The sequence below is a fragment of the Mastigoproctus giganteus genome, chromosome 9 (genome assembly GCF_048544385.1).
Source record: "Mastigoproctus giganteus isolate SK-2022 chromosome 9, ASM4854438v1, whole genome shotgun sequence".
Lineage (NCBI taxonomy): Eukaryota > Metazoa > Arthropoda > Arachnida > Uropygi > Thelyphonidae > Mastigoproctus > Mastigoproctus giganteus.
The window spans coordinates 11,965,170-11,992,067 of record NC_143583.1 but is presented as its reverse complement, the minus strand read 5'-3'; the positions used below and the strand labels follow the sequence as shown (position 1 = coordinate 11,992,067).

At 38.1% G+C, this 26,898-nt stretch overlaps 1 protein-coding gene across 1 annotated transcript in view; it reads right to left on the bottom strand.

The window, feature by feature from the left end:
- Positions 1-26,898, bottom strand: part of Cbl (E3 ubiquitin-protein ligase CBL) — a 455,909-nt gene that overhangs the window by 289,664 nt on the left and 139,347 nt on the right. The window contains exon 5 of the mRNA XM_090382106.1: positions 20,644-20,863. Coding sequence (XP_090238232.1) covers positions 20,644-20,863 — 220 coding nt within the window. The remainder of the gene's footprint in view (positions 1-20,643; positions 20,864-26,898) is intronic.

Below are 26,898 nucleotides of genomic sequence, written 5' to 3'. Positions count from 1 at the left end.
GCAAAAAAAAAATAGTTCAAATTTGAATATGATACACTACCAACTGATGAAATTTATGCTACTATGGAATTTACAGGAACATTATTTTACAATGGTAATTTGTGCACCACATAGCCACATGCACCCATAAAGTTCTTCCTCACTGCGAAAAAGAATAGAATTTTCCTTCATGTTTTAGACTCTCCACAGTCTTTGCAGTTGAAGTGACTAACTAAATTGGAATCATCCTCCTGGTTTAGTCTGCTATGGTAATCAACTTCCAAAATGGAAATGGAAGATTTAAAAGCTGTCAATATAATAAATTTGCACATAACAAGGAAGGAGTAATCACCTCAATATATGGATTTTTCAAATATTGGCATAACATTTAAAAGAAAGAAGCAAACTGCTTTATTCAAGCCAGAAGAGAGGAACGTGAACAGACTTTAAGCACGAGTGTCAACTTGCCTAGAATTATCAGTTTTTTTGTCTGATTAGGATAGGTTTTACCAGAAGCTTGAAATTCCAAAGTTCTTTTTTCCTCAAGTTCAATTTTTCTTCTTTCAAAACTTTTCAATCATGAACTGACAACATGCACATACAGGGTGATTCACTACCAGTGCGACAAACTTGCAGGAGGTGTAGGGGGCACAAAGACGAATTGGAATCACATAGCATTGAAGGGTCTGAAATGCCTTTGTCATGCAGTAGAGGACGTTGAACGGGAGGTCGCGTGAACAGCGATCCTGCTGGAAGTCAGCATTTGCAAACAGGTTCCCGAGGCAGTAGGATGGACGAGTATTCAAACGTTGAACTGGCCGACATGCACCTCGTGTATGGAGCAGCGGACTGTAATGGGCGCGCCGCTCTGCGCTTGTACCAGGAACGTTTCCGCACAGGCATGCTCCTCATCATACGATTTTCGCACGTGTGCACAGAAGGTTACGTGAGACTGGTTGTTTCATGAGAGGTCCATGAATCAAGAGCGAACGATGAGGACGCCAGACAATGAGGAGAATGTCCTATGTCTTGCAGAAGGCAATCCGAGTACGAGTACTCGAGCGATAGGCCAACGATTGAGTATTTCCCAATCCACAGTATTATTATTATTATTATTATTATCTGTTTATTTCCATAAGGAAACCACCCCGGGATGGCAAAGTGTCAGGAGGGTGCTAAGTACATATCAGGGTACGAGATACTACGTGCAGTGGGTTACATATACTGAACACGTAGTCTCGTCCCGAAATATTATATACACATTTTATGTTTAATATATATAGTATTTACACATTAATCATTCTGTACAAACATTCTACAACTCATATATTTACAATTCACTAATAATTCCATCTATAACTTACATATTTACATAACTGTTACAGAAGGTATATTTTTCCAGTCAACAAATTATTATTGTTCTTAAAGCAGAAAGTTTCACTTTTATTCACAATTCTTTGGTACTTTGCAGCCGATTCATATTTCGGTAAGTCTGTACGAATTCTGAAAGATCTCTTTCCGGTATGCTGCATCCTCACAGAGTTTTTCGGCATCTATGTGTAGTGAGTTAAATATTTTCGCTGCATTTGATGGGAAGAATCTTTGCAGGCTACTAAGATTGTTCAGGACTGAACGCAATGGATTATTTACTTCTCCGCAACGTCTAGCAGTGGCACGCGGTTTGACTAGAATATTATCCAGGACTGGAGCATCCACTCTGCCTGTGAGCATTTGTGCGAGAGTGTGTATGTTCCTGTTAATTGTCCGCTGCATCCAGGGTGTGATGTTAAGGTCTGAGTAGAGAATGGCCCTTGAGATAGTAAAAGGGTGGCCAGCAACTCTGTTAAGCCATCGCAAGAACCAGTACTCGATCCCAAGGACGGACTTATAATGTGAATCTGGAGCTGAAGACCAGATTTGCGAGGCATACATTGCAATTGGCAGGACACACATTAAAATGTACTTGGTCGCTAGCTGAGGATCCCTAATTCCTACCAGTTCCTGTCTAGTAGCCCATAAAGCGGCGAATAGTTTTGTCTTCATATGGGCGAAGTGTTGAGCAAAGGTGAGTCTGTCATCCCACTTAAGACCCAGGTCCAGGTGAGAGTGCACTTTTTCCACACTAGACCCGTTCACAGTGATCGAGATGTCATTTTTATTCTGCTTGTAAGTTATGGTCATTTGGGCAGACTTCTGTGCATTAATACGGAGCCCGATGCAATCCAGGTAGCTCTCAAATTCTCGGATTGTGCTATTTGCCATCTGGCAAATACCTTCTGCTGATTCATGGTCTTTGGAAGTGATGAAGAATTTTACATCGTCAGCATATGTTATAAAATTGTAGTACCATGCAAGAAACGGCTCCAGGGCGGCCGCGAAGAGGGTAGCCGAAAGAACTCCCCCTTGTGGCACTCCTTGCGAGATGGTAAAGCAAGATTGTAGCTTTTGGTGCTTAACAGTAAGTTTTCTATGTTCTAGCAGGCTGGTTATTATAGTTAACAAATTTCCTCTTACATTAAAATAATTCCTTAAAATCGCAATGAGCGCTGGAATTGAGACGTTGTCGTAGGCTGCGGAGATATCCAAAAAAATAATATCAATTTGTTTCTTCTCATTTAGTGCTTTCTGCACGCGAAAAAGGGTTTCCAGTAATTTGTTATTGTTGATCTACCCGAAATAACTGAGTGCAAATGCGGTGGTCTATGGCTGAAGCAGTGTTGATTGATGGTGGGAAGCAGCGCTTTTTCGAATACCTTCTGTAGGGTGCAACTAACAGAAATTGGTCTGTAATCCGTAGCCATGGGTGTTTTTTGGGTGTTTAATCTTTGGTATTGAGGTTACAATGTAATTTTTCCAAGCTTGTGGGAAAGCTCCTGACCTAATGATTTCCTGATAGATGTGCAGTAATAGATCTATTATAAATGGGCTACTTATTTTAAGGATGAACATTGGAAATTTGTCTGGTCCAACAGTGGCCTTATTGGGCAGATCGTTGATTGCTTTCATTACGCTCTCTTTGGTGATTTGTATTTCACTCAAAGGAGGTCTTGTTGGTTCCTCTCTTGCCGAATAGTTTCGCTTGTTTAAATCTTTCAGGAATTCCAAAATTTTGTTACCATTATCAGTGTTCTCAATTTGATTCAGTCCATGCAGGTTACTAAAAGTGTTACTGTCAACAAACCAAATGAGTTCATACCATCTGCAACGCGTCCAATCATTGGAGCCTGCGGATTATCCATTCCGGAGGACTTTTGCTACTTGGTTTCTTCAACAGAAACGGTTCGCAAATGCTGGCTTCCAGCGGGTTCGCTGTTCACGCGACCTCCCGTTCAACATCCTCTACCGCATGACGAAGGCATTTCGGACCCTGCAATGCTATGTGATTCCGATTCGTCTTTATGCCCCCTACACCTCCTGCAAGTTTGTTGCACTGGTAGGGAATCATCCTGTATATGCTTCAAAATCTTTTTTACTTGTGTCATGCATCAGTTAAAATAATTTAAACCTATCTTTCCTTTTATAACTTCCTTCTAGATAGCAGTAAATGTCCACCAAATTCATTCACTTATATAGAAAGGCACACAACTCACTTTTCACTGCATAAATAAGATAACAAGGCTAGGCTGAATTACCAAGTGCTGAATTTCCTCTTAGTATCCCTGCTCCTCCAGTTTTTAAGAGGAACATTTTCAACAAAAAGTGCCAAACAGTTCTTTGAAGGAGTCAAACGTGATTCAGGTTGTCAACATTGGGCATCTTCTGGACGACCAGATCAGGTTGTCCAGAAGATAGCTTAGAGGAAAAGAAAGTAATAATGTCCACTTGCCTCATCTTACATATAATAACTATTCTTTCCTTTCCTCTAAGCTATCTTCATCTCATTCATCACTTTTTCTTTCCTTTCCATGCTTTATTTCCTTTCTCAATACCATATGCCAACTTCTTCTTTTCAGTGTACTTATCTAATTTCTACATACAAAATTAATTCTAATTCTTCAAGCTACTTATCCTTCAGATTCTACTATGATTACACACACATTAATTATTTTTTTTATTTAAATTTTATTATTATTTTATTGCTTACTTAATTGCCTTAATTCCATGAATACTGCATTGGGATTACTCTCCCTATTTTTATGGAAGAATTTACTGCTTTTTTATTAATTTTTATTTTTTTCCCTGTTCTATTTAGAGTTTCCTTTTTAATAATTTTCTTCCATAATCATATGTAGCATAGAAACACAGTTTATTCATACATAATCAGGTGTAGTCCCCAATGAAATAGTAATAGTCATTGTGACATGTGATGCAAGAAAGCAAGCATATGAGCTTATGTAGCATCAGCCAAAAAAAAAAAAAAAAAATTCACACAATCATTCCCTCTAAATGTTTGTCCAGTTCCTCCTTAAATTTATTTAACCTATCAACTTCCACAACGACAGATGGAAGTTTGTACCAACAATTAATAGCAATTAACCACCTGCTGGCTAAAGGCAAATTTCCGCACATCTGTACTACAGCTGTCTTTCCTCAATTTGCCAGGTTTGTAATCTGAACAAGTGAAAGAATACAAGTGTACAGGCCTCCAGACCTGTACGCAGTACTCAAGGCATGGCCAGACCATTGCCTTATACAAAGGGTACTAGGAAAATTTTGCAATACAGCTTTGTTTATTCAATTTTTTCAAAGTAATTTCCTCTATTCAATACACCTCTCCATCGTCCGAAACCAATCTTTAAACCAGTTCTGCCAAGTTTCACTAGGGGGTAAAGCACACTCGTTGTCCCAAGCCCGTAGAAGGTCCTCATCACTGGAAAACCGCCTCCCTTTTAGCTTCATTTTCACATGCGGGAACAGTGCAAAGTCGCAGGGAGCAAGGTCTGGACTGTAGGGAGGGCGCTCGAGAAGTTTCAGTCTTGTCGTGGTCAAATATTTGGTGCAGGCTTTGGCGCGGTGAGCTGCAGCATTATCGTGATGGAGGTACCAGGTGTCCATTCTTGACTTTGGCCGCAGGTTCTTCATAGATCCAATGACTTTAGGCAGGCACTGTTCAGTATACCACTTAGCTGTGACTGTCTTCTGCGTGTCCAAAACGACACGTTCCACAATTCCATTCGATTTGAAAAATACAGCTATCATTTTCTTCTTTACAGATCAGGATTTTCTGACAATTACGGGTGTGTCGTCATCATCAAAGACCCAAACTTTGTTTTGAGCCTTGGTCGGCAGATCGTAATAGTACAGCCAAGTCTCGTTACCTGTCACGATGTTGTTCACATACCGAGATTGTCCCTTATCAAACTTTTTTAACATCTCCCGGCACCAAGTCACACGTCGTGTCATCTGCTCTTCAGTCAGTTGATGCGGCACCCAGAGAGAACAAAGTTTCTTCACGTGCAAATGATCTTGCAGAATCGAACGAATTGCTGGTGCATTTAGGCCCAAAGTATCCTCTATCTGTTGGTAGGTCACTCGCCTGTTTTCGTCAAGCATTTTCCTCACAGCAGTAACGTTTTCCTCCGTAACTGATGTTCGTGGCCTTCCCGGCCTCTCAGAATCCTCCAGAGTGAAATTTCCCCTTTGGAATTCTCTATACCACCTGAATATCGTTGTACGATGTGGACAATCATCATCTAGTGCAAGAGTCATTTCTTCTAAGCACTGATCTATGGTTAAACCACGCACGAAATTATACCGCAAAACTGTCCTTATCTCATTTCGTGACCACGATGCGATCGCAAGCACTTTACACTCTCACTACTAATGAATAACTGAGCCCATCGACTTGGCGCGGCGGCTACTATGCACGTATGAACATGTCTCAACATGCAGCAACAAGCAGCTTCCTGTGATTCATTGTTGCGTCATATTGCAAAACTTTCCTAGTACCCTTTGTACAGAGGGACAATCATCTCCTTTTCCCTGCTAGAAAAATTTCTGTATATCATTGACAAAACTCCATGACCTGCTCTGGCAGCCTGTCTGCATTGCTCAGAAAACTTCATATCTGACTGCACAATTACTCCCAGGTCTTTTTCATTTTCTACCACCCTAAGTGTAGTACCACACAGTTGGTATGTTCCTCTGGGGTTACTTTTACCCATATGCAGTACTTTTCATTTGTCAATGTTAAACTTCAGTTGCCACTTCTCAGCCCATCTTCCCAAATTTTCTAGATCCTGTTGTAGTAGCACCTGTCATTACTGTCATTAACAACCCTGCCAACCTTTGTATCATCTGTAAACTTTGACACTAAGCCTGATATACCTTCATCAATATCATTGATAAATATACAAAACAACAGTGGACCCAACACCGAACCCTGGGGAACTCCACTAATAACATCAGTACACAAAGGGAAGCGCCCATTGATTACCACCCTCTGTCTTCTCCCACTCAACCATCCTTTTATCCATTGTAGCAACTTAGCCTTAATACCATTCTGCTCCAATTTGTACAGTAGTCTTCCATGCGTAACCGTGTCAATAGCTTTCCTGAAATCCAAGTATATGATATAAAAATTATTTTTTGCATCCAGTTCCTTTGTAACCACATCATAATATCCAATCAAATTTGTCAGACAAGACTTTCCCTTAACAAACCCATGCTGTGTCTGAATTAATGTTGCAGTCTTGTCTAGGTGATCCTGCAATGCATCTTTAACCAGACTCCATTATTTTACCCGGAACAGAAGTTAAACTAACTGGTCTGTAATTACTCGTGTCACCCTTCGATCCCCCTTTGTGAATTGGGGACACATTTGCACAGTCCGTGGGGCCCTCCCCTGAGTCCAAGGATGCTCTCATAATTATGGCTAAGGGTTTGTTTACTTCATTTGCCACCTCCTTTAATATAACTGGATCCCATCCACCCCAGGTGCCTTTCTTATGTTTAATATCAACAATTTCTCGTCCACTTTGCTCTCAGTTATTACAAAATCATACCTGCATTAAGTATCAATCTTTTGTAGTTTGCATCAAATATTTCAAATTTTTATTTCTCTTTCCCTTTTATTAGATTTTTATAACATCAAAATATTTTTCCACCTTATCATCTATGCCTGCTATGTGTTTGTAATAACTGTAATCATTTATTTTTCTTTTATAGCTTCATTTCCTCTAATTGGCTTACTAATTCAGCCTTTAATTTCTTATAATTCAATGTATCATTTAGGTTTTTTCACATTCTTTCCTATATCATCCACCTTTAATACTTCTCTTTCTATCCTTTTCGTACTAGTTTTGTCACCTTTGTTCTTTACGTTCCATCTGTTAGCTCTTTTTTTTTCTCTTCTCGCTTTATTACTTCAACCTTAAATATATACTTTTGTATCCTTTGCTGCTGCTTAATGCACTTAGGTGCATTTTCCATATAACGTTTATAGCATAATAAGCCTACATCTCCATATATGTCACTTTTCTCATTTTATCCAAACTATATATTTGTAAAATAATAAGAGGAAGTAAAAAATAATTAAAAATCAATTTAACGCAATTAAAATTATTAAGAAGAATCTAATGAAAATATTCTTGAATATTTTCATTAATTCTTTTTTTTTGCTAATGCTAAGTAATGCGTAGCAGAAGTAAGCTGGGGAAAAATAATACGTAGCTGAAGGAAAAATGCAGGGAAATACAGCGCACATATTTAGTAGAGTAGACAGATGTCAACCATAACCACATTAGTAACATAGCTACATGATGAAGCTATGTAGCTATGTTACTAATATAGCTACATGATGAAGCAATTTATAGCAGTAACTGACTTAATAGAGAGCTCTGAAGAAATGGAAAAAGATGGGAAAATAGTGACTGCTATTGTCGTATTTTCAACAAATATATGCATGGAGATAAATAAGATTAGTGTTGATAAAAAAAGAAATGTGGCTGGAATAATAGGACTTTACCGTAATAAAGTCATAGGATATACAAAAATAAACATATAACAGTTCATAGATAAATAAAAAGTATTGAACAAAGCAGTGATAAAAAGAATGCAGATCAATATTAATAGATGGTGGACCAAGTGATATGGCTAAAATATATTAAGCTGACAATTGAAGTTGTTTAATCTCATAAATTGAAAAAATAACAATTAGGGGAGTAATTGCTTTCATATCTAAGCATAGAAAGAAGGAAATTGATCTACCGTCTATTAATTTTGATCTGCATTCTTTTTATCACCGCTTTGTTCAATACCCAAAGTACTGAACAGTGGGTAGTTGATTGCTGGCACAAACTTCCATCTGTCGCTGTGGTAGTTAATAGCTTAAATGAATTGAAGGCTTAACCAGACAAACTTTTGTGGTGAACAGATGTGTGAAACAGGAAGGCTTTTTTTTTGCTGATGCTTGCTTTCTTGCATCATATGCTGCTAGTAATGCTAATTTTGGGTATTGCCCTGTACTTGACTAATAACATCAGACAGGAAAAGAAGAATTTTCCACAAGTCTTCAACGATTGTGGCAAACAAGCTGGAAACCAAGAGTCAAGCTGGGAACCTGGGTGAAGTAGCTAAGAAATACCTACCCCAAGTGAATCTAGTCCCGTGGTGGCGAACCTATGACACGTGGGTCAGATACTGACCCACGAAGACTTTGTAAGTAACCCACGCGCACGCGTTTATTGTAATATTGGCCTACTTTTTTTAATTAGAAGAGAGAGAAAAGATAATCGAAAATATTAAACAATAAAATATAAATATGTAATGACAGATTTATAAAAAAAAATAAATAATTAAAGTTATTAACTTTATAAACGCAAGAGGTCTTAATAAGCGAGAATTTGCACAATTATTAGAGGAAATTAAGTGCCAATATTCTGGAATTTTCACATACAACAATGTTCGATGGCTCAGTTGCAGCAAGTTCTTATTCGGTTTATCATTTTATTAGACGAAATAAAGCTCTTTTTAAATGAAAAAAAGAATAGTTATGACAAATTTTCAAATATAAATTGGCTAAATGATTTAATGTTCTTATGTGATATCACTCAGCATTTCAATGAACTGAATAAAAAACTTCAGGGATATGGACAAATTGCATTAATAATGTTTGAAAATATCAAAATATTTATGAAAAAACTTGACATCTTTACTAAAGATTTGAAAATGAGCACCATGAAATATTTTCCTCAATTACAAAAACATTATCAAAACACTAAAGATTTTGAAAATATTCTTGACATTCAAGAAAATGCAATTAAAAAATATTTAACCATTTTGCAAGAAATAAAACAAGCTTTCCATGAGAGATATAATCAATTTAAAAGTTTGGAAAATACATTTCGCTTTATTTTATGCCCTCATAAAGCAGAGTACGATACAATGCAGCTAAACGATTTTATGTGGCTAGGTATCACTAACTTAGAAATGGAATTAATTGAATTCCAAAGCAGCATAGTGTGGAAAAATAAATTTGAAAACTTGATTTTCGAAGTAGAAGGAAAAATTTCAGAAAGTAATGCAGATAGGCCTAATGAAGATCCCACACTAAAAGTTGAAAATATTATATTAAACGCATGGTATTCTTTACCGAACAATTTTACACGTATGAGGAAACTGGCTAACGCTCTTCTCACAATTTTCGGGTCCACATATTCATGTGAAAAATTGTTTTCCTCAATGAATTTTGTTAAATCTTCCAACACGAATAAACTTGGAAATGAATTGACTGCAAAATGTATTAAAGTAATGAACACGAAGAATGTACCTAATATTAAGAAACTGTCTGAAAGTAAGCAACAACAAATTTCGCATTAAATATACTTTTATCAACTTTATTACACATACTGTATCTGTAATTATGTTAATTATTAATGAAGAATATTTCAAATTATGAGTTAATTATTAATGAAGAATATTTCAAAATAAAGGTGTTTTCTTTTATTCCTTGCTCATTCAAATACTTTGTGCAGAGGCAATACCTGGTGCAGTACAAGGTATCAAATCAAGCTTTTTTTTTAGCTCTTCACTTGCAAAAGTTAAAGTTATAAATGAAAAAGGAAACTAAAACCTTTTTTGGATTATTTCAAAAGTGAGAACCAAAAAGATTCAACTATCAACTTGATCTCTTAACAAATTGTTGGTTGTTTCCAAATAATTGGCATCCTTTTTACCCCCCCATCCCCCCTTTCTAATTGAGACCACTAACTTATGACTCACGGGCTAGTATTTAAAAAAGAAATAAAAATAATTGACCCACTCTTCAGAAAGGTTCGCCATCACTGATCTAGTCTATACTAACTTCCTCTCTCCCCCCCTACCTGCTATTGTACTCCCCAAACACGTTCATGACATTCTTACTCACTGGACATGGCTCATTAACTAAAGGCTAAACTGCACTCTATGGGTCTGGTTGAGGATCCTCATTGTGCATGCAGAAATTTTGAGGACTGGGCATATGGTGACCAAAGCAGCATTCTAATAACTCTCCCAAGAAACCGAGAACATCTGTTCATTACAGAAGAGACATATTATAAAGGCCTTAGCACAATACTCACAGGAAGCCTTCCAAATCAGAAGAACTGTCCAGCAACAGGCAATCCAAACAATACTGGTCAAAAATTTTCTCTGGGATCACAAACAGAGCAAACTCCAGAACTCTCTAAATGCAGCCAACTCAAGAATCCCCTGATAAATTTTGCACCATAAAAACCAAAAATCAAATCAAATCCCTGATAAATTGCCAATAGAAAATCTATATGAAATAGCACCATCAGTGATCCCCACCATACTGACAAGACTATATAGCACTGCTCCTTTCCCCTATATGGATAGCTCCTTGAAAATATGAACCCCATATCTGATGACAGTTTTACCACTTAATTTATTTTATCATATTATTTTATTTTATTTGTACCTTTTTATTAATAGTTTTACTTTACAGTTCACTCACCTCCTATTGGCATTGTAATTCAGCCCTAATTTTCGTAATTCATCATAAGTCATCTACCACCTAGTACACTAGATGGTAGATGACTCTCATCAACTGGTGCAATACCACCACTTTGCTTACTGGAGGCTTGAAGTGGTGGAACACATGTTTAGTCTCCAGAGCTAAGTTCTCATCATCCCTTCCCAATCTCTTCCATCAGGCAGTATGACTAATGACTTTTGAGGTCACGATGAACACAACGGCGAGAACCAATCTTCCTTACATTTCGTGGGTACAGCTCTAAAACAGCGTTCGCAGGCCTGACGCTAGTTAGTACACTGGATCGAACCGATTGGTAACTGTTTAAGAGGCTTCAGCTAGTGTATAATCTTGCTAACTCTACTCTGCCAAATAGTGACTGGAGAGACTCCAAGTAGTGTGTATTTTTTTTTTTTTTTTATGTAAACCCCAAACACGAGAGGTATTAGAACCTATAGTACTTAGTACCATGCTTGGGTTGGGCATTGAGAAGACGAAAGGAGATATTTGTTGACATTGGACTTGAACTTCTGTAGATTGTAATTTTCAGGAAATACGTATGAAGGAAGGTTGTTCCAGAAAACGGCAGTTGAATGAATAAACGAGGAAGATGGAAAGTTGGTTCTGGGAGTTTGAAGTTGGACAGTAAATGGATGTTGGTGGGTGACGGCACGTGTTTGGACTGTTTTGAAAAAGAGAGCGGGAATTATAGAAGCCAATTCAGAAGAACAGTGCCCATGGAAGTATCTGTAGAAGAGGCATGCAGCAGAAACAGTACGTCATTGAGAAAGCAAGTGGAGAGACTCTGTTAGAGATGAATCATCAATTAACCAAACTGCCCTCTTCTGAATTGAATCAAGAAGCCTGAGAGAGGTTTTAGGGGCACCACCCCAGATGTGGGAACAATATTCCATGGCAGGGCGGATTTGCGATTTATACAGAGTGAGCAGCTGTTTGGAAGAAAAGTAATGCCAAGAGCGAAAGAGAAAACCAAGTTTTTTTAGATGTAGAGGAAGCAATATTTGTAATGTGCTTGCGCCAAGAGTGATTAGAAGTCAGGGTAATCCCCAAAAGAGATATATCATTTTGCCTAGAAATCGGAGTGTCACTAAAGATAAGAATAGGAGCAGAAGAATCCTTTTTGCGAGATAGTAGTAGTAGTAGTGGCACTTGATGCAAGAAAGCAAGTGTAGGAGCTTATGCAGCATCAGCCAAAAAAAAAAAAAAAAAAATCACACCATACCCTCCAATTGCCTGTCCAGTTCCTCCTTAAATTTATTTAACCTATCAACTTCCACAACGACAGATGGAAGTTTGTTCCAGCAATTAACCACCCGCTGGCTAAAGGCAAATTTCCGCACATCTATTCTACATCTATCCTTTCTTAATTTCAACTTATGTCCCCGTAGGTTCGTATTCTGAACAAGTGGGAGGATCCCATCAGAATTCAGCGTGCTCAACCCATTCAAGGCCTTATAGACCTCAATCAGATCACCGCGCAGGTGCCTAGTCTCCAGCCACTGCAATTTGCAGAACTTAAGCCTCTCTTGGTAAGAGGATCCCTTCATTCCCCTCACCAATCGTGTTGCTCTTCTCTGTACACGCTCAAGCAAATCTACATCCTTCCTAAAATGAGGCCTCCAGACCTGTACACAGTACTCAAGGCGTGGCCTGACCATTGCCTTATACAGAGGGACAATCGCCTCCTTTTCCCTGCTAGCAAAATTCCTATATATCATTGACAAAACCCCATGACCTGCCCTAGCAGCTTGTCTACATTGCTCAGAAAACTTCATATCTGACTGCACAATTACTCCCAGGTCTTTTTCATTTTCTACCACCTTAAGTGTAGTACCACACAGTTGGTACGTTTCTCTGGGGTTACTTCTACCCATATGCAGTACTTTGCATTTGTCAAGGTTAAACTTCAGTTGCCACTTCTTAGCCCATCTGCCCAAATTATCTAGATCCTGTTGCAGTAGCACACTGTAGATATAAGACACGACTGAGTTTTAGAAGGGTTGAAATCAACTATGTTTTCTTTGCCCCACTGGAGAATTACCTCAAGATCGGCATTTAAGGAATTGGTAGCAGATTTTCGAGAAGTTGAAGCTGATTGAGCAGGGCAAGGTTTCTCAAAATGGAAAGTAGAATGCAATGTGCTATCATCGGCAAAACTATGGATAGGATTTCCAGTCAATGGAAGAAGGTCATTAATATACAAGAGGAAAAGAGTGGGGGAAACAACTGAACCTTGGGAGAAACTCTTATTCATCTTCTACCACCTTAAGTGTAGTACCACACAGTTAGTACTGTTTCTCTGGGGTTACTTTTACCCATATCCAGTACTTTGCATTTGCCAAGGTTAAACTTCAGTTGCCACTTCTTAGCCCATCTGCCAAAATTATCTAGATCCTGTTGTAGTAGCACACTGCCATTACTGTCATTAACAACCCTGCCAACCTTTGTATCATCTGCAAACTTCGACACTAAGCCTGATATACCTTCATCAATATCATTGATAAATATACAAAACAACAGAGGACCCAACACCGAACCCTGTTGTTTTGTTTGTTATTTGGTTTTTAGGAGCATTAGCAACTAAGGCCATATTGCTCCGCGAATATGCGGTGGTCATTCCTGACATTTCCGCATCCTTCGTATTTGGTGGTGACGGGCTCGAATCCCGGTCTAATCAAGAAGCGTGTGCTACGCACTGCTGCTCCTTCCCACCTGGCTACGGAGGCGTCACCCCCCCCCCACCGAACCCTGTGGGACTCCACTTATTTAGTCATTAGAAATTAGTCCACGTAGAGCAGCACCCATTAATTACCTCCCTCTGTCTTCTCCCACTCAACCATCCTTTTATCCATTGTAGCAACTTACCCTTAATACCATTCTGCTCCAATTTGTACAATGCGCAACAGTGTCAAAAGCTTTCCTGAAATCCAAATATATGATATCAAAATTATTTTTTGCATCCAGTTCCTTTGTAACCACATCATAATATCCTATCAAATTTGTCTGACAAGACTTTCCCTTAACAAACCCATGCTGTGTCTGAATTATTGCTGCAGTCTTGTCTAGATGATCCTGCAATGCATCTTTAACCAGTGACTCCATTATTTTACCCGGAACTGAAGTTAAACTAACTGATCTATAATTACTCGTGTCACCCTTTGATCCCCCTTTGTTAATTGAGGACATATTTGCACATCTCCAGTATGTGGGGACCTGACCTGAGTCCAAGGATGCTCTCATAATTATGGCTAAGGGTTTGCTTAGTTGCTTTGCCGCCTCCTCTAATATAACTGGATAGATCCCATCCACCCCAAGTGCCTTTTTTATGTTTAACTTCAACAATTTCTCCTCCACTTTGCTCTCAGTTATTACAAAATCATTAAGCACCCTGCTACTATTTGATAACCTTCTGCCATTTTCAAATCTTAATAACCCCTCATGTGTGAATGTAGATGCAAAATCCTCATTCAGTTTGTTTGCTATCTGAGCAGGATCATCAGCAGTCAAACCATCGATATCAAGTGGATCAATCAGATTCATCCCCTTCCTTTTATAGTTTATATAAGTAAAGAAATCCTTGCTGTTTTTCTTTGCATTCTTTGCCAAAGATTTCTCGTAATCTGCCTTCACCTGCCTAATCTCCTTTGTGACCTGATTACAGACTAGCTTATATCGGCTCATAGGCTTCCATGTCACCCATTAATTTGTATGTATCCCATGCATTTTTCTTCTCTGCCATATGTCTCATTAGTTCATCTGACATCCATTTAGGTCTAAACCTTGAACAGTATTTCTTAGTTGGTATGTAAAGCCTAGTAGTTTCCAAGGTTAGTTATTTTGGTTTTTAGGAGCATTAGCAACTAAGGCCATATTGCTCCGGGATATGCGGTGGTCATTCCCTGACCTTTCCGCACCCTCCATATTTGGTGGTGACGGGCTCGAACCCCGGTCTAATCAAGAAGCGTGTGCTACGCACTGCTGCTCCTTCCCACCTGGCTACGGAGGCGCCAGTTTCCAAGGTAAATTCTTTGAATGCTTCCCATTTTGAATTTGCTGTTGGTAGCATCATCAGTTGATCACACTACAGAATTTAAAACTGTCTGAGACCACTGCAGTCACCTTTACGGAAGCAAAAACCCTTCCTTAACCCCTGATGGTAATTATATCTTCAAGTAAATCCCACGTCAGTACACTGTAATCACTGCCACCTAGTGGTTCCTTTATCTGCAAATTCTTAATACACGAATGATCACTCTGATAACCAGATCAAGAGTATTACCCTCTCTGGTTGCCTCTCGAACATGCTGCTGCAGAAAACAATCATCCAATAAATCCACAAAAGTCTGACTAGTGTGTGAGTGACCAACCCACAAGTTCCAGTCAATATCTGGGAAGTTAAAATCCCCCATTATAAGATATTCTGATTTACTAGCCCACTCTATTTTTCTGTACAATTGTTCATTGTACTCATTCGAGTCATTAGGCCTATAACACATTCCTACTCTTATTTTTGCTTTCGCAGTGCTTATGTCACACCAAACTGACTCAACAGTGCACTGTTCATCTATATCAACTGGATGCATTCCAGTTGATATAGATGAACAGTTTATGTTTTTCTTAGTTAACATCATAACACCTCCTCCCTTCCTATCCTGCCTATCCTTTCTGTACACATTGTACTCCCCAAATTCCAGTTCTGCATTCCTTATATCTGTGTGACATCACATCTCTGATATCCCAACAATATCCACCTTTGATGTCTTGACCAACACTTCAAATTCATCAAATTTATTTACTATACTTCTAGCATTGGTATACATGCAAGTATACATGTACCTATCCTTATTATTAGTTACCATAACACATCCCGATGTGTTAGGGTAACTAATTTGCCTGATGTTGTAGATTTGGTCTGGAATTTGCTTTTACTACCATGACTAAGTCATCAGCAAAGGCTATTCTTTCAGCTTATTCAAGTTTTGTATTTAGGAGCTCATCCAGCACTGAGTTCCAGAAAAATGGACCCAGTATTGAACCCTGTGGGCATCCTTTTATGATAGGACATCTAACGTCTTGGTCTTTTGGTCTTACTATGGCTTGTCTGCTTTGCTGGTAGTGCTTTTCGGTGGCACATTTCCAATACCTCCTAGTAAACACCAATCTTTTTCATCTCCTGCATGCATGTACCTCCAAACCAAATGGACATGGCTATCCCAACCAGGATCACAAATCACTCCTACCCTAAGTCAACAAAAAATAAATATTATAGGATAGCAACCTTGGTAAAAATCCCTATGACAGCTATGCTTCAGCTACTCTACCAAAACATGCACAGCATCAGAAATAAAATCGACACCTTAGAACAGTTACTGCTAGCTGCACATTAGACCTCTGCATCACAGTAATGTGGTTAGTACCCTGTCAAGAATGTACTGCGATCACTGTCCCTGCTGGATACTGGTCCACCTTTACATCAAGAGATAACAGGAGAGGAGGAGGAGGATGTATCGCCATCTTTTATAGACAAACCCTCTTCACACTGATCTCTACCATTTCAAGTAAATTGAAAGATTTTGAAGACACCTCTGTCAAACTCAAGTACCAATCTACCATACTTGTAGTCTGTGTGCCCCCATCACCATCCCAAGACCTTATCCTTGAAGTAGCAAACTGGATCACGCACCAGCTGCAGGCAGTCACTGTCAACATCGTATGTTGTGACTTCAATCTACCCGCCTCAACTTGACAACCTAAAGCAGCAGCTCCTCTCTCACCTTCATACTGCAGATCTCTGCCTTGTCAGCGAACTCCGAACTCGTGGGCCTAACCAACTTGATCTAATACTAGCCTCCATACCAAGCACCATTAATAAAAAAACCCTAGAGACGGTGCTCAACTCTGACCATGATTCACATTTAATGCTATTTCAACTACCAACTAATCGTCACCTTTTAAATTAGCAGACCGAAGCCATGTCTCGTGCCAGCCCTACATTCCTAAACATACCGAGATGCATTGAGGCAGCGTCATTTATCCCTTGGTCGGTCCTCGAATCATGTGATGTTCAGTTAGCTGTCACCCTCCTTTACTACTTGGACTATCTCTGTGACAAGCTATGGGGCCACAAGAAAGATCACAATCTTCCCTCACTTTAAAGCATGGTGGTCCCATGACCTTAAGCAACACCTACACAAATTGTGGAAGCAGTCTCAAAAAGTTACGGACAGAACTGCCTACTCTAGAGCTCGAGCCGAGTTTAACTACCTGAAATCCAAAGCAATTAAACTGTATCTTGACAGGACCTATGCACAGGGAAAGTTCCTCAACTTGATCCCCAAAGTTGGCTTGACTACATCACCAGGTTTACCGCCACTGTCAACCCAGAAGACCAGATCCAACTCCTCACTACCAACATCTGACACCAGTTTTGCCCAATTGACAACCATAATAATATTGAGACAAGAGTTATTTACTGCTATCAACTTCTACTACTGGACCTGATGGGATTCTGCAATTTATGCTTAAGAGCCTGAGTCCTTACATCCTACAACCTCTGTTACATATCTTTAACTCAATGCTCTTAAAGTGCTGCTTCCCACACCATTGGAGGGAATACCTAGTGAAACCAAGGCCAAAATTTCGAGTTCCATCACTTGTGAAATACTACAGACCGATCTCAAACTCATCCTGCCTACTGAAACTGCTAGAAAAAATACTGCTGCTGATCCTCACTAAGCAAATCCACTATGCACTCCCACACAGATCAACTGTGACAAACCTTCTAGCAACAACTAACAGCATCCTCACAGCCTTTGAGAACAGAGAAGAGCTGGCAGCCACATATGTAGACATTGAATCTGCATTTGATGCTGTGCACACCCTGTCTCTCCTAAAGCTACTAGAGAACCACTATCAGATAGGAGGCGACATCTTAGCTTTCATCACATCTCTACTGAATAACCACTAGTCAAATTATCTGTAGATAACTCCCAATACTGCAAAGTAATCTAGGTTAGTGTCCCGCAAGTGTCAGAACTATCTGGCCTCCTTTTCATCACCCTTATTGCTCCACTGGTAATCCAAAAGTTAAATATCCTGGTATATGCAGACGATCTAAAGGTACTCATGCCAATTAAGGCAAACCAAGAGCCTCACCAAATCTCAAAAGAGCTAACATTCACTCTCTTCTCAATATACATCTACCTCAAACAATTTGGTCTGCATATCAATCCTGAGAAGTTAGAAATCATGGTCTTCTCATTAAATCAACAGCCAACAAAAATCTATCCAGCCCTCAATGGAGCCTCCATTCCGCTTGTCTAACAGCACATCGACCTAAGAATCAGATTTGACCCAAAGCTTCTTTTCGGCCAGCACGTAGACATACTCCTCACAAAAGCCACCAGACTGAGATGGATAAGCAAGCAACATCTGCACCATGTAATAGACAAATCCACCATGGTGAGATACATTTAAACCATACATTTCAATCCGCCACTTCTCTATGCTGCAGAGATTTGGGCCTCTGCATCTCCCTCTACAACCAAACCAGTTTTCTCAACCGAGTATTGTCTTCTTAAATGGGCATGCCACAAACTTAGCCTGCCTCCCCAGCTCCGGACCACCGCTTTGGCCAATGCACTTACCACCCCAAGGCTTAAGTCGCTCGTTATTGAAAGGAGGCTCGTAACAACAGTCAAACTCATGACTGGTCTCGCCTCCTCTCCCTCCTTCTGGGACAACTGTGCATGGAGGATCCCAATGGCATGTCTACGAGTAACTCCCCAGCTATGCCCTCTGCAAAGACACCTCCATCTGTCGGACCGATTTCTACCTCAACAGATGCTATCTCGAGTCCAGGACTTAGATGTTCAACTTCAATGAGTTCTGTCGAGATCAACAATATAGGAAAAGAATACTCAATGGGATGGCCAAGGCTACTACTATTTATAATCTGAGTCTTGAGCACCATACATTCTTAATCCAACCAATTATATACATATTTATGCACTTAAATGTATATCCTATAGTATGTATTTTGAAACAAATGGTTGTACAATCACTTAGTGTTCTACATATGTAGTATACTCAAGTCATTTCTCCATTTTCCTGTACTCTATTTCACTTATTTATTATGCTATTATTTATGTATTTTTGGGCTTGAGGCAATAATGTCTCTGTAGTACACTGTTAACCCCTGGCCACTGTGTTGTGACAGGCTGTTGCAACTACTATTATGTAAATTATCATTCTAAGCGTTGCAATAAAGATTTTTCTTCTTTTTATAAATTTGTATAGGTTTATAGATACATTTGTGTGGCGTAGACTTCTGAGAATATTAGGCCACTGTAGTGTACTGAATGCACCTGTAAAGTTTAAGGATATAACCATCATGTATTTTTCTTCTGTACTATTACCAGTAGTAACTATGTAATTCATGGCATCTTCAGCGGAGGAGCCTGATTTAAAACCATACTGTCTATCTGTAAGTTTGCCTGCATATAGTGAGCAGTCAGTCTGTACAAGAGTAATCTTTCCATGACCTTACCAAGCACAGATAGCAAAGGTATTGGTGGTAAGATGTAGGATCATGGATTATTGTCCAGGTTTTTCAATATGTCTGAGATTTTTCTCTTTCCAAGTGTTAGATATACACCCTCTTGGAAAGGCAATTGTTACAGAAACAAATTAGGTGATCTGGGTGGTGGCAAACCATTTGATTACCTACACCTCCAGGTCATTTCCAGGACATTTGTTGGTCTTAGTCCTTTCTAGGGTTGCCTTTAGCTCATCTGGGGAGAATGGGAATTCAGAGACATCAGCTGTAAGATTGATTTCTATTGTAAATCTATTTTTGTTCTTCTGTTAGAAACTGGTTTCCTGCAGGGAATAAGATATCTAGAATACTGTTTATGAAGTTTTCCCAAATAAGAGTAAGGATATAATCCATTTTTGTTGTAGCATTCACTATTTCACCTGTTGGTAGCTTGTTATTAACTATATGATAAATAATCCCCCACAGGAGTAGTTTATCATATAGTTAAATGTATATACATGTACATATATATATATATGTATCATATAATTAAATGTATCATATAATGATAAACTACTCCCCATGGGTCAGCATTTCCAACAGTTTCCACAAGGGCTTTCCAGGATTCTTTTTTCTTATGAGAGAGAGATATTCATAGAACCTATAGATTCCTATAGGTTCTATAAATTTCTTAGAGAGTACAGAAAGGGCAGACAGGATAGGAAGGGGAAAGAGGAGTTATGCTATTAGTTAAGAAACACAAAATATAAGGCAGTACATCCAGTTGACTTGGGTGGCCAGTGCAATGTTGAGTCAGTATGGTGTGACAAGCACTGGGAAAGAAAAAGTGAGAGTAGCAGTATTTTATAGTCCTAATGACTCTGATGAGTACAATGCACAATTGTACAGAGAAATAGAGTAGGTCAATAAATCAGAATGTCTTATAATGTCAGATTTTAACTTTCCAGATATGACTGGAACTTGCACGCTAGCAAGACTTTTTTGGATTTAATGGATGACTGTTTTCTACAGCATCATGTTTGAGAGGCAACCAGAGGGAGTAATATTCTTGATCTGATAGTTATTTGTTTACCAAGTCTGAACTGCATGTTTTATTTTAAAAATGATACAAAAATGCATGCTTCAGAATAATAAAATCTAGTTAAACTACTGTTACATAAATCACAATGCACACCTGCCAAGATGTCAAACATGGAGTACACAGAAGATGACCACAGGGTTCAATGCGAATGTCCTTATCATTCTCAGCACAAATTTTACACAACTGAAAAGTAGAACCCATTTCACAATAAAGCTCATATTGCTCTTGGGTAACCTTGATATGGTCCTCGGGTGTGGCCTGCACTGCCCAACTAAGGTCTGGATTAACATTTCTACCATCAGGGTATAAATAGCTGGAAAAAGAAATAAAAATGCACATTTTTTTATTGTACTGTTCCAAAAGTGATGAAATAACCTTAAAAAAATTAAGAAAAATAATACATAATTCAGTAGACATACTTTCAAATTTTTTGATATAACTGAATACTATGCAAAATAATGAACTGTGCAAATTTTTATAGCATTTTATTGTAATGTGGTTGAATATACATATAAAATCTTATAAATCTGGCATTCAAAAATCTAGTAACATGCTTGTTCAGGTGCTGATGTTTTATTTATTGGAAAGTATATAGTATTGGAAATGATGCAAAGAAGTAGCTTATACAGCATCAGTCAAAAAAAAAAAAAAAAAACTTTTCTCCATCCACTCTAATTTGTCTAAATCCTCCATAAATTTAATCAAACGAACGACTTCCACAACACCTGATGAAAATTTGTTCCAACAATCAACTACCCACTGGCCAAAAAGCAAATTTCTGCACATACATCCTGTAATCATCCTTCATTAATTTGAATTTATGCCCCTCACATACATAGTCTAAGCCAGAGTAAAAATGTCATCAACATTTAGCTTAAATGTTGATGACAACCTATTCAAAGCCCCAAACACCTCAATCAGATCTCCTTGTGGATACCTAGTTTTCAATTACTCAAATTTGCAGAATTGACTTTTCTTTCTTTCTTTATAAGTTTCCTTTTGTTCTCTTCACTAATCTTGTTGCTCTTCTCTGCACCCATTTCAAAAGATCCATGTCCTTCTTAAAATGAGGCTTCTAACCTGGATACAATACTTATCAGAATAATTGGCTCTTTCCTTGGTAAAATTCCTGTATATCTATCACTGAAAAAAAAACCCCATAAGCTGTTCTATTAGCCAATCATTTATATTGGTCACAAAATTTCACGTCCAACTGCACAATCACTCCACCTCGACTGTGGTCCTATAGTTTTTTTTTTATTTATTTTATCTTCTGTATCTACAATATTAGGAAAAACTTTTGTTTCTTTTTTCTTGTTTTTTTTTTTTTTATTTTGTTTTCGATTATTACAGTAGAACCCTGTTAATCCGGACTTGACGGGACCACACTCTGCCAGGATTAGTGAAAGCCTGGATTAACCGGAAGCTAACTTTAACATACCAGTTTTTATTTAAAGTTAATAATGATAAAATTTTTAATTAAGTTGGTTTTATATTAAATTACTAAAACAATATTTTATAAAAAGTAAAACATAGTAAGTAAACAAAATACCATACAAAGCAATAAAGTTTTAATGTAGAACATTATATTACACAAAATTAAACACAAAAAAAAAAATATTACAACACAAAACAAATAACTATTTTCATGAGAAGTTTACTTGAAATAGTCCTCAATGTTTTTTGCTTTAATTTTGAAACTCACTTTCAAAATTAATGTGTGTACGCATGGACAATGCTAGCTGCCATTGTCAACTGAATAGGCCAGCACTTGAAATTACCTTACGATTGTCTCCGACCATACCATATGGTCCGGTTGGATTTCTGGAGATCACAACCATGCAACAATAAAAAGAATTAACAGTCCCCTCTGTTTATTAGGCTTTTCAGTTAGTGCAATCTATTATAAATGGATAGTAAACACTATCTTATTGAATTTGCGATAATACCGACAGTGGAATTCTGTGGGTTTTTACATTATTATGGAGAAATGTGTTTCCCCTTCCATTAAATCGTTAATCATATCAAAAACATTTTCAGAATGTTCTTTTCATTCCTATTTTTTAAGTTTCATAATTTGTTACTCCATTCTCACGTGCACGTATCGTGTTAGTTGCAATTTATGTGTGCAGTGTTCTTTGTTATTGATTTCTTATCTTTTTTATTGTTTTAAATTTTAAACCCCCTTCCAAATGTCAGTGAACAGAAATATTTCTTTTCTCGATAGTTAGAATTTTTTCCCTGACTAAAAATCCAATCTGGATTAACAGAAAGTCCAGATTAATGGGGTTCTACTGTATTTATATTCTGTTTATTATTTATATAGTGTAGGAACTAGAGTAGCCTTGTGCAGGCGAAGTTTTTACAGCACCTGCACAAGGAAAATAGAGAAGTTTTCTCTGTTTTATTAACTTAAATTAGCATATTAACTTATTTTCTTGAGTAGCTTTATATTCCTAGTTACAATACTTAGTTTAAATTTTAACTTAGATAGAGATTTTGTAGGTTATTACTTAATATCGGTAAGGATATCCAATCCACACGTTTTACAAATTTTGGAGATCCGGTGAACGGGAAGTTTTTTAGCTATATTTAGCCACTTTATTCACTAATTGTTATATTAAATTATTTTCTATAAGTAGCTTATAGACCTAGTCAAGATCCTTGGTTTATTCTGAATTGAAACAGCAGGCTTCTGGAAGTTAATTAATACTTAAGTGTCCGTAGATTTACTGTTCGTCGCTTGCCACCATTGTTATAAGATACAATGTTATATTCCGAACTGGATAGCGTTAGCTTAGTACAGTATAGGATAGGATATAATATTATCAATTAATCAGTAAAAGTTATTATTAATCTTGTTGAACTTCATTGTCAATTAAATTGTACTTTTTAACTAAATACATATAGCGACTTAGATTTAAAAACGTAACATAATTAATTAATACATAACTTGATACGAAAGTTATATAAAGAAACTCGAAGATACTTGATACTGAAAAAATATATACAGATATATAGTGTTACAACTGTTAGGATACAAATTTAGGGTTATAATTTTATACTGAAATTGAATCGAAATCATGACTCAGACCAGATCAGCAAAGCAAAAGGCTCAAGCTAAATGGGGTCTTGTCAATGATATACAGGAATTTTGCTAGCAGGGATAAAGAGGTGACTGTCCCCTTGTCACCTTGAGTACTGCATACAGGTCTGGAAGCCTCATTTTAGGAAGGATGTAGAATTGCTATAACGAGTACAGAGAAGGGTAACAAGACTGGCGAAGGGAACAAAGAGGTGCTCTTATAAAGAAAGGTTTAAGCTCTGCAAATTGCAGCATCTGGAGACTAGACACTTGTGAGGTGTATAAGGCCTTGAATGGTTTAAGTAGGCTCAATACTGATGGGATTCTTCCTCTTACTCAGATGAGGGGGCATAAATTGAAACTGAAGAAAGAGTTTTTTTTTTTTTTTTTTATGAAAACCCAAACACGAGGCATATTAGAACCTATAGTACTTAGTACAGTGCTTGGGTTGGAGGTTGAGAAGACGAAAGAAGATATTTGTTGACGTTAGACTTGAACTTCTGGAATAGATGTGTGGAAATTTGTCTTTAGCCAGCAGGTAGTTGATTGCAGGAACAAACTTCCAACTTCCAGAATGTGTCATTCTGGAAGTTGACAGCTTAAGCAAATTCAAGGACGAAGTAGACAAACTTTTGGAATGAATGGATGGGTGAACGAGATTTTTTTTTTTTTTTTTTTGACTGCTGCTGTAGAAGCTTGATTTCTTGCATCATATGCCGCTACTAATGCTAATGCTAAAAACTGCTCTTCAAGGAAGATTCTATTCTATAGGTAGAGCAAGTAGTCCACAGATTTTGGTGAAAGGTGTTTAATTTTTTTTTTTTTTTTTTATGAACACCCAAACACAAGGCGTATTAGAACCTATAGTACTTAGTACAGTGCTTGGATTGGAGGTTGAGAAGACGAAAGAAGATATTTGTTGACGTTAGACTTGAACTTCTGTAGACTGTAATTTACAGGAAAGACATATGAAAGTAGATTCACAGTTGAATGAATAAACGAGAAAGAGGAAAAGTTGGTTCTGTGAGTTTGAAGTTGGACAGTAAATGTTGGCTGTTGTTGTTGTTGTTGTTGTGTTTAACGACACATAGGCTACTTGGGCCATATTGTGTCTTCCTAATGGTGAATATGAAATAACTATATTTTATTATATATCCCTATCCGGTTTAGGAAAGTAAACAGTTCTTTTTTATTAGGATCATCTCCCAGAATCTGAGTTAAATTTATTGATGTCTGCATATTAGTTAACGATTTAAAAGTGTCTAAGCGGATGTTTTGAAAGAGAGGACAGTCCACTAACAAATGACGAATGGTCAGTTGTACTTGACATGATGGACATTGTGGAGCGCTTTCATTAATTAACAGATACAGGTGAGTGAGATGAGTATGCCCAATCCTGAGCCTTCCTAAGATTGTTTCTTCTCGTCTGCTTTTCTGGAAGCTGGAGGGCCACAGCTTTGGTTCCGGTTTTATTTGGTAGAGTTTATTTCCTGGGTAACCTTTCCAGATTAATGACCAGCTGTTATAACATGCTTTACGGATAATGTGTTTGTAATCCATATATGGAACTTGAAAAGTCTGCGTAATAGTGGTTTCTGGTTGTTTGGCTGCATGATCTGCTCTTTCATTGCCGGATATTCCAGAATGTCCTGGGATCCAGCAGAATGTCACAGTTTGGTTCAATTCCATACAGGCAAGTAACTTAGAATGAATCTGTTTTACTACAGGGTGAGAGGATTTGGTATTAGTATTTATGGCAGAGACAGCACTGAGTGAGTCAGTGAATATTAAAGCAGACGGAATTAGTTGTTCAATAATGTGATCCAGAGCTAAGTTTATAGCATAGAGCTCAGCAGTGAAGATACTGCATTCTATTGGCAATGAGACAGAAGTGCTAAATGTTGGGAAGATTGCAGCAGCACCTACTTGGGTCTCGGTTTTTGATCCATCTGTATAGATTTCACATGCGTTTGAATTAGAAAGGGTGTAAGTTGCATGTAACTGTGCGATATTGGAAGGAGACAGCGTGTTCTTTCCCCACTGTTGAAAGTAGTCATCATATATTGCACAGATATTTTCCCAGGGTGGATCTGGTGGTGTTTTGTCCTGAAATACATTGCTGATATCTATGTTCCATGATTGAGCCAGTTCCTTAAATCTAAGTGCAGCAGGTCGGTTTTCATTAGGTTTACTGATATAAAATGACTCGCATTCAGTATTGTAGAGACATCTCCAACAAGGATGAGAGGGCAGACTACGGATTTTTGCGGCATACATCAGAAGTAATGATTTTCTGCGAAGATGTAAGGGAGGTTCATGAGCTTCGATGTACAGGCTCTGAACCGGGGAAGTTCTGAATGCGCCTAGAGCGACTCTCAAAGCACAGTGCTGGATGGTGTTTAGTCGTTCTAAAGTACTTTTCCTCGCTGAATCATATACTGGAGAGGCATAGTCCAAGCGAGACCTGATGAGAGCTCTATACAGATGGATGAGGGTATGACGATCAGCACCCCATGACATGGATGACACACACCGGAGGATGTTTAATTTCTTCAAGCAGATGGTACGAAGATAGGCCACATGTGCTTGAAAGTTCAGTTTCCTGTCTAGTATCAGACCAAGGAAACGGATATTGTGAGCAAGAGGAATTGGCACGTTATTTATCTTTAGCTCTGGATCAGGATGAAGTGACCGAAGTTTGCAGAAATGAGTGGTAGTGGTTTTCTGTTCAGCGAGATTATATCCATTTCGTAAGGTCCAGGATTGAATTTTCGTTAAAGCAATTTGTAGCTGTCTTTCGATAGTATTCATACTTTGCGATTGGCAGGATATAGTGAGATCGTCAGCATACATGTATACTTCAATCATTTTTGGAAGTTCTTCCAAAATATTGTTGATCCTAATTGCAAATAGGGTTGGACTCAAAATGGAACCCTGTGGGACACCCTCTTCTTGAATGTGAGATGTTGACAGCATGTTTTTATATCGGACCTGAAATGTACGCAATTTTAAAAAGTTCTGAACTATTAAAGGGAGATGTCCTCTCAGCCCCAACTGATGCATATCTTTAATAATACCATGACGCCATGTGGTGTCAAATGCTTTATGAATATCCAGGTTGACCATCACTAGATGTTGTTTTCTCACGAAGGCATTACGAATGTTTGATTCAATTTTTACAAGTACATCTAGGGTGGACCTGTTTTTACGGAAGCCATATTGGTGATCAGAAAGGAGATTTTCGGAGTCTAGAATCCAGGTGA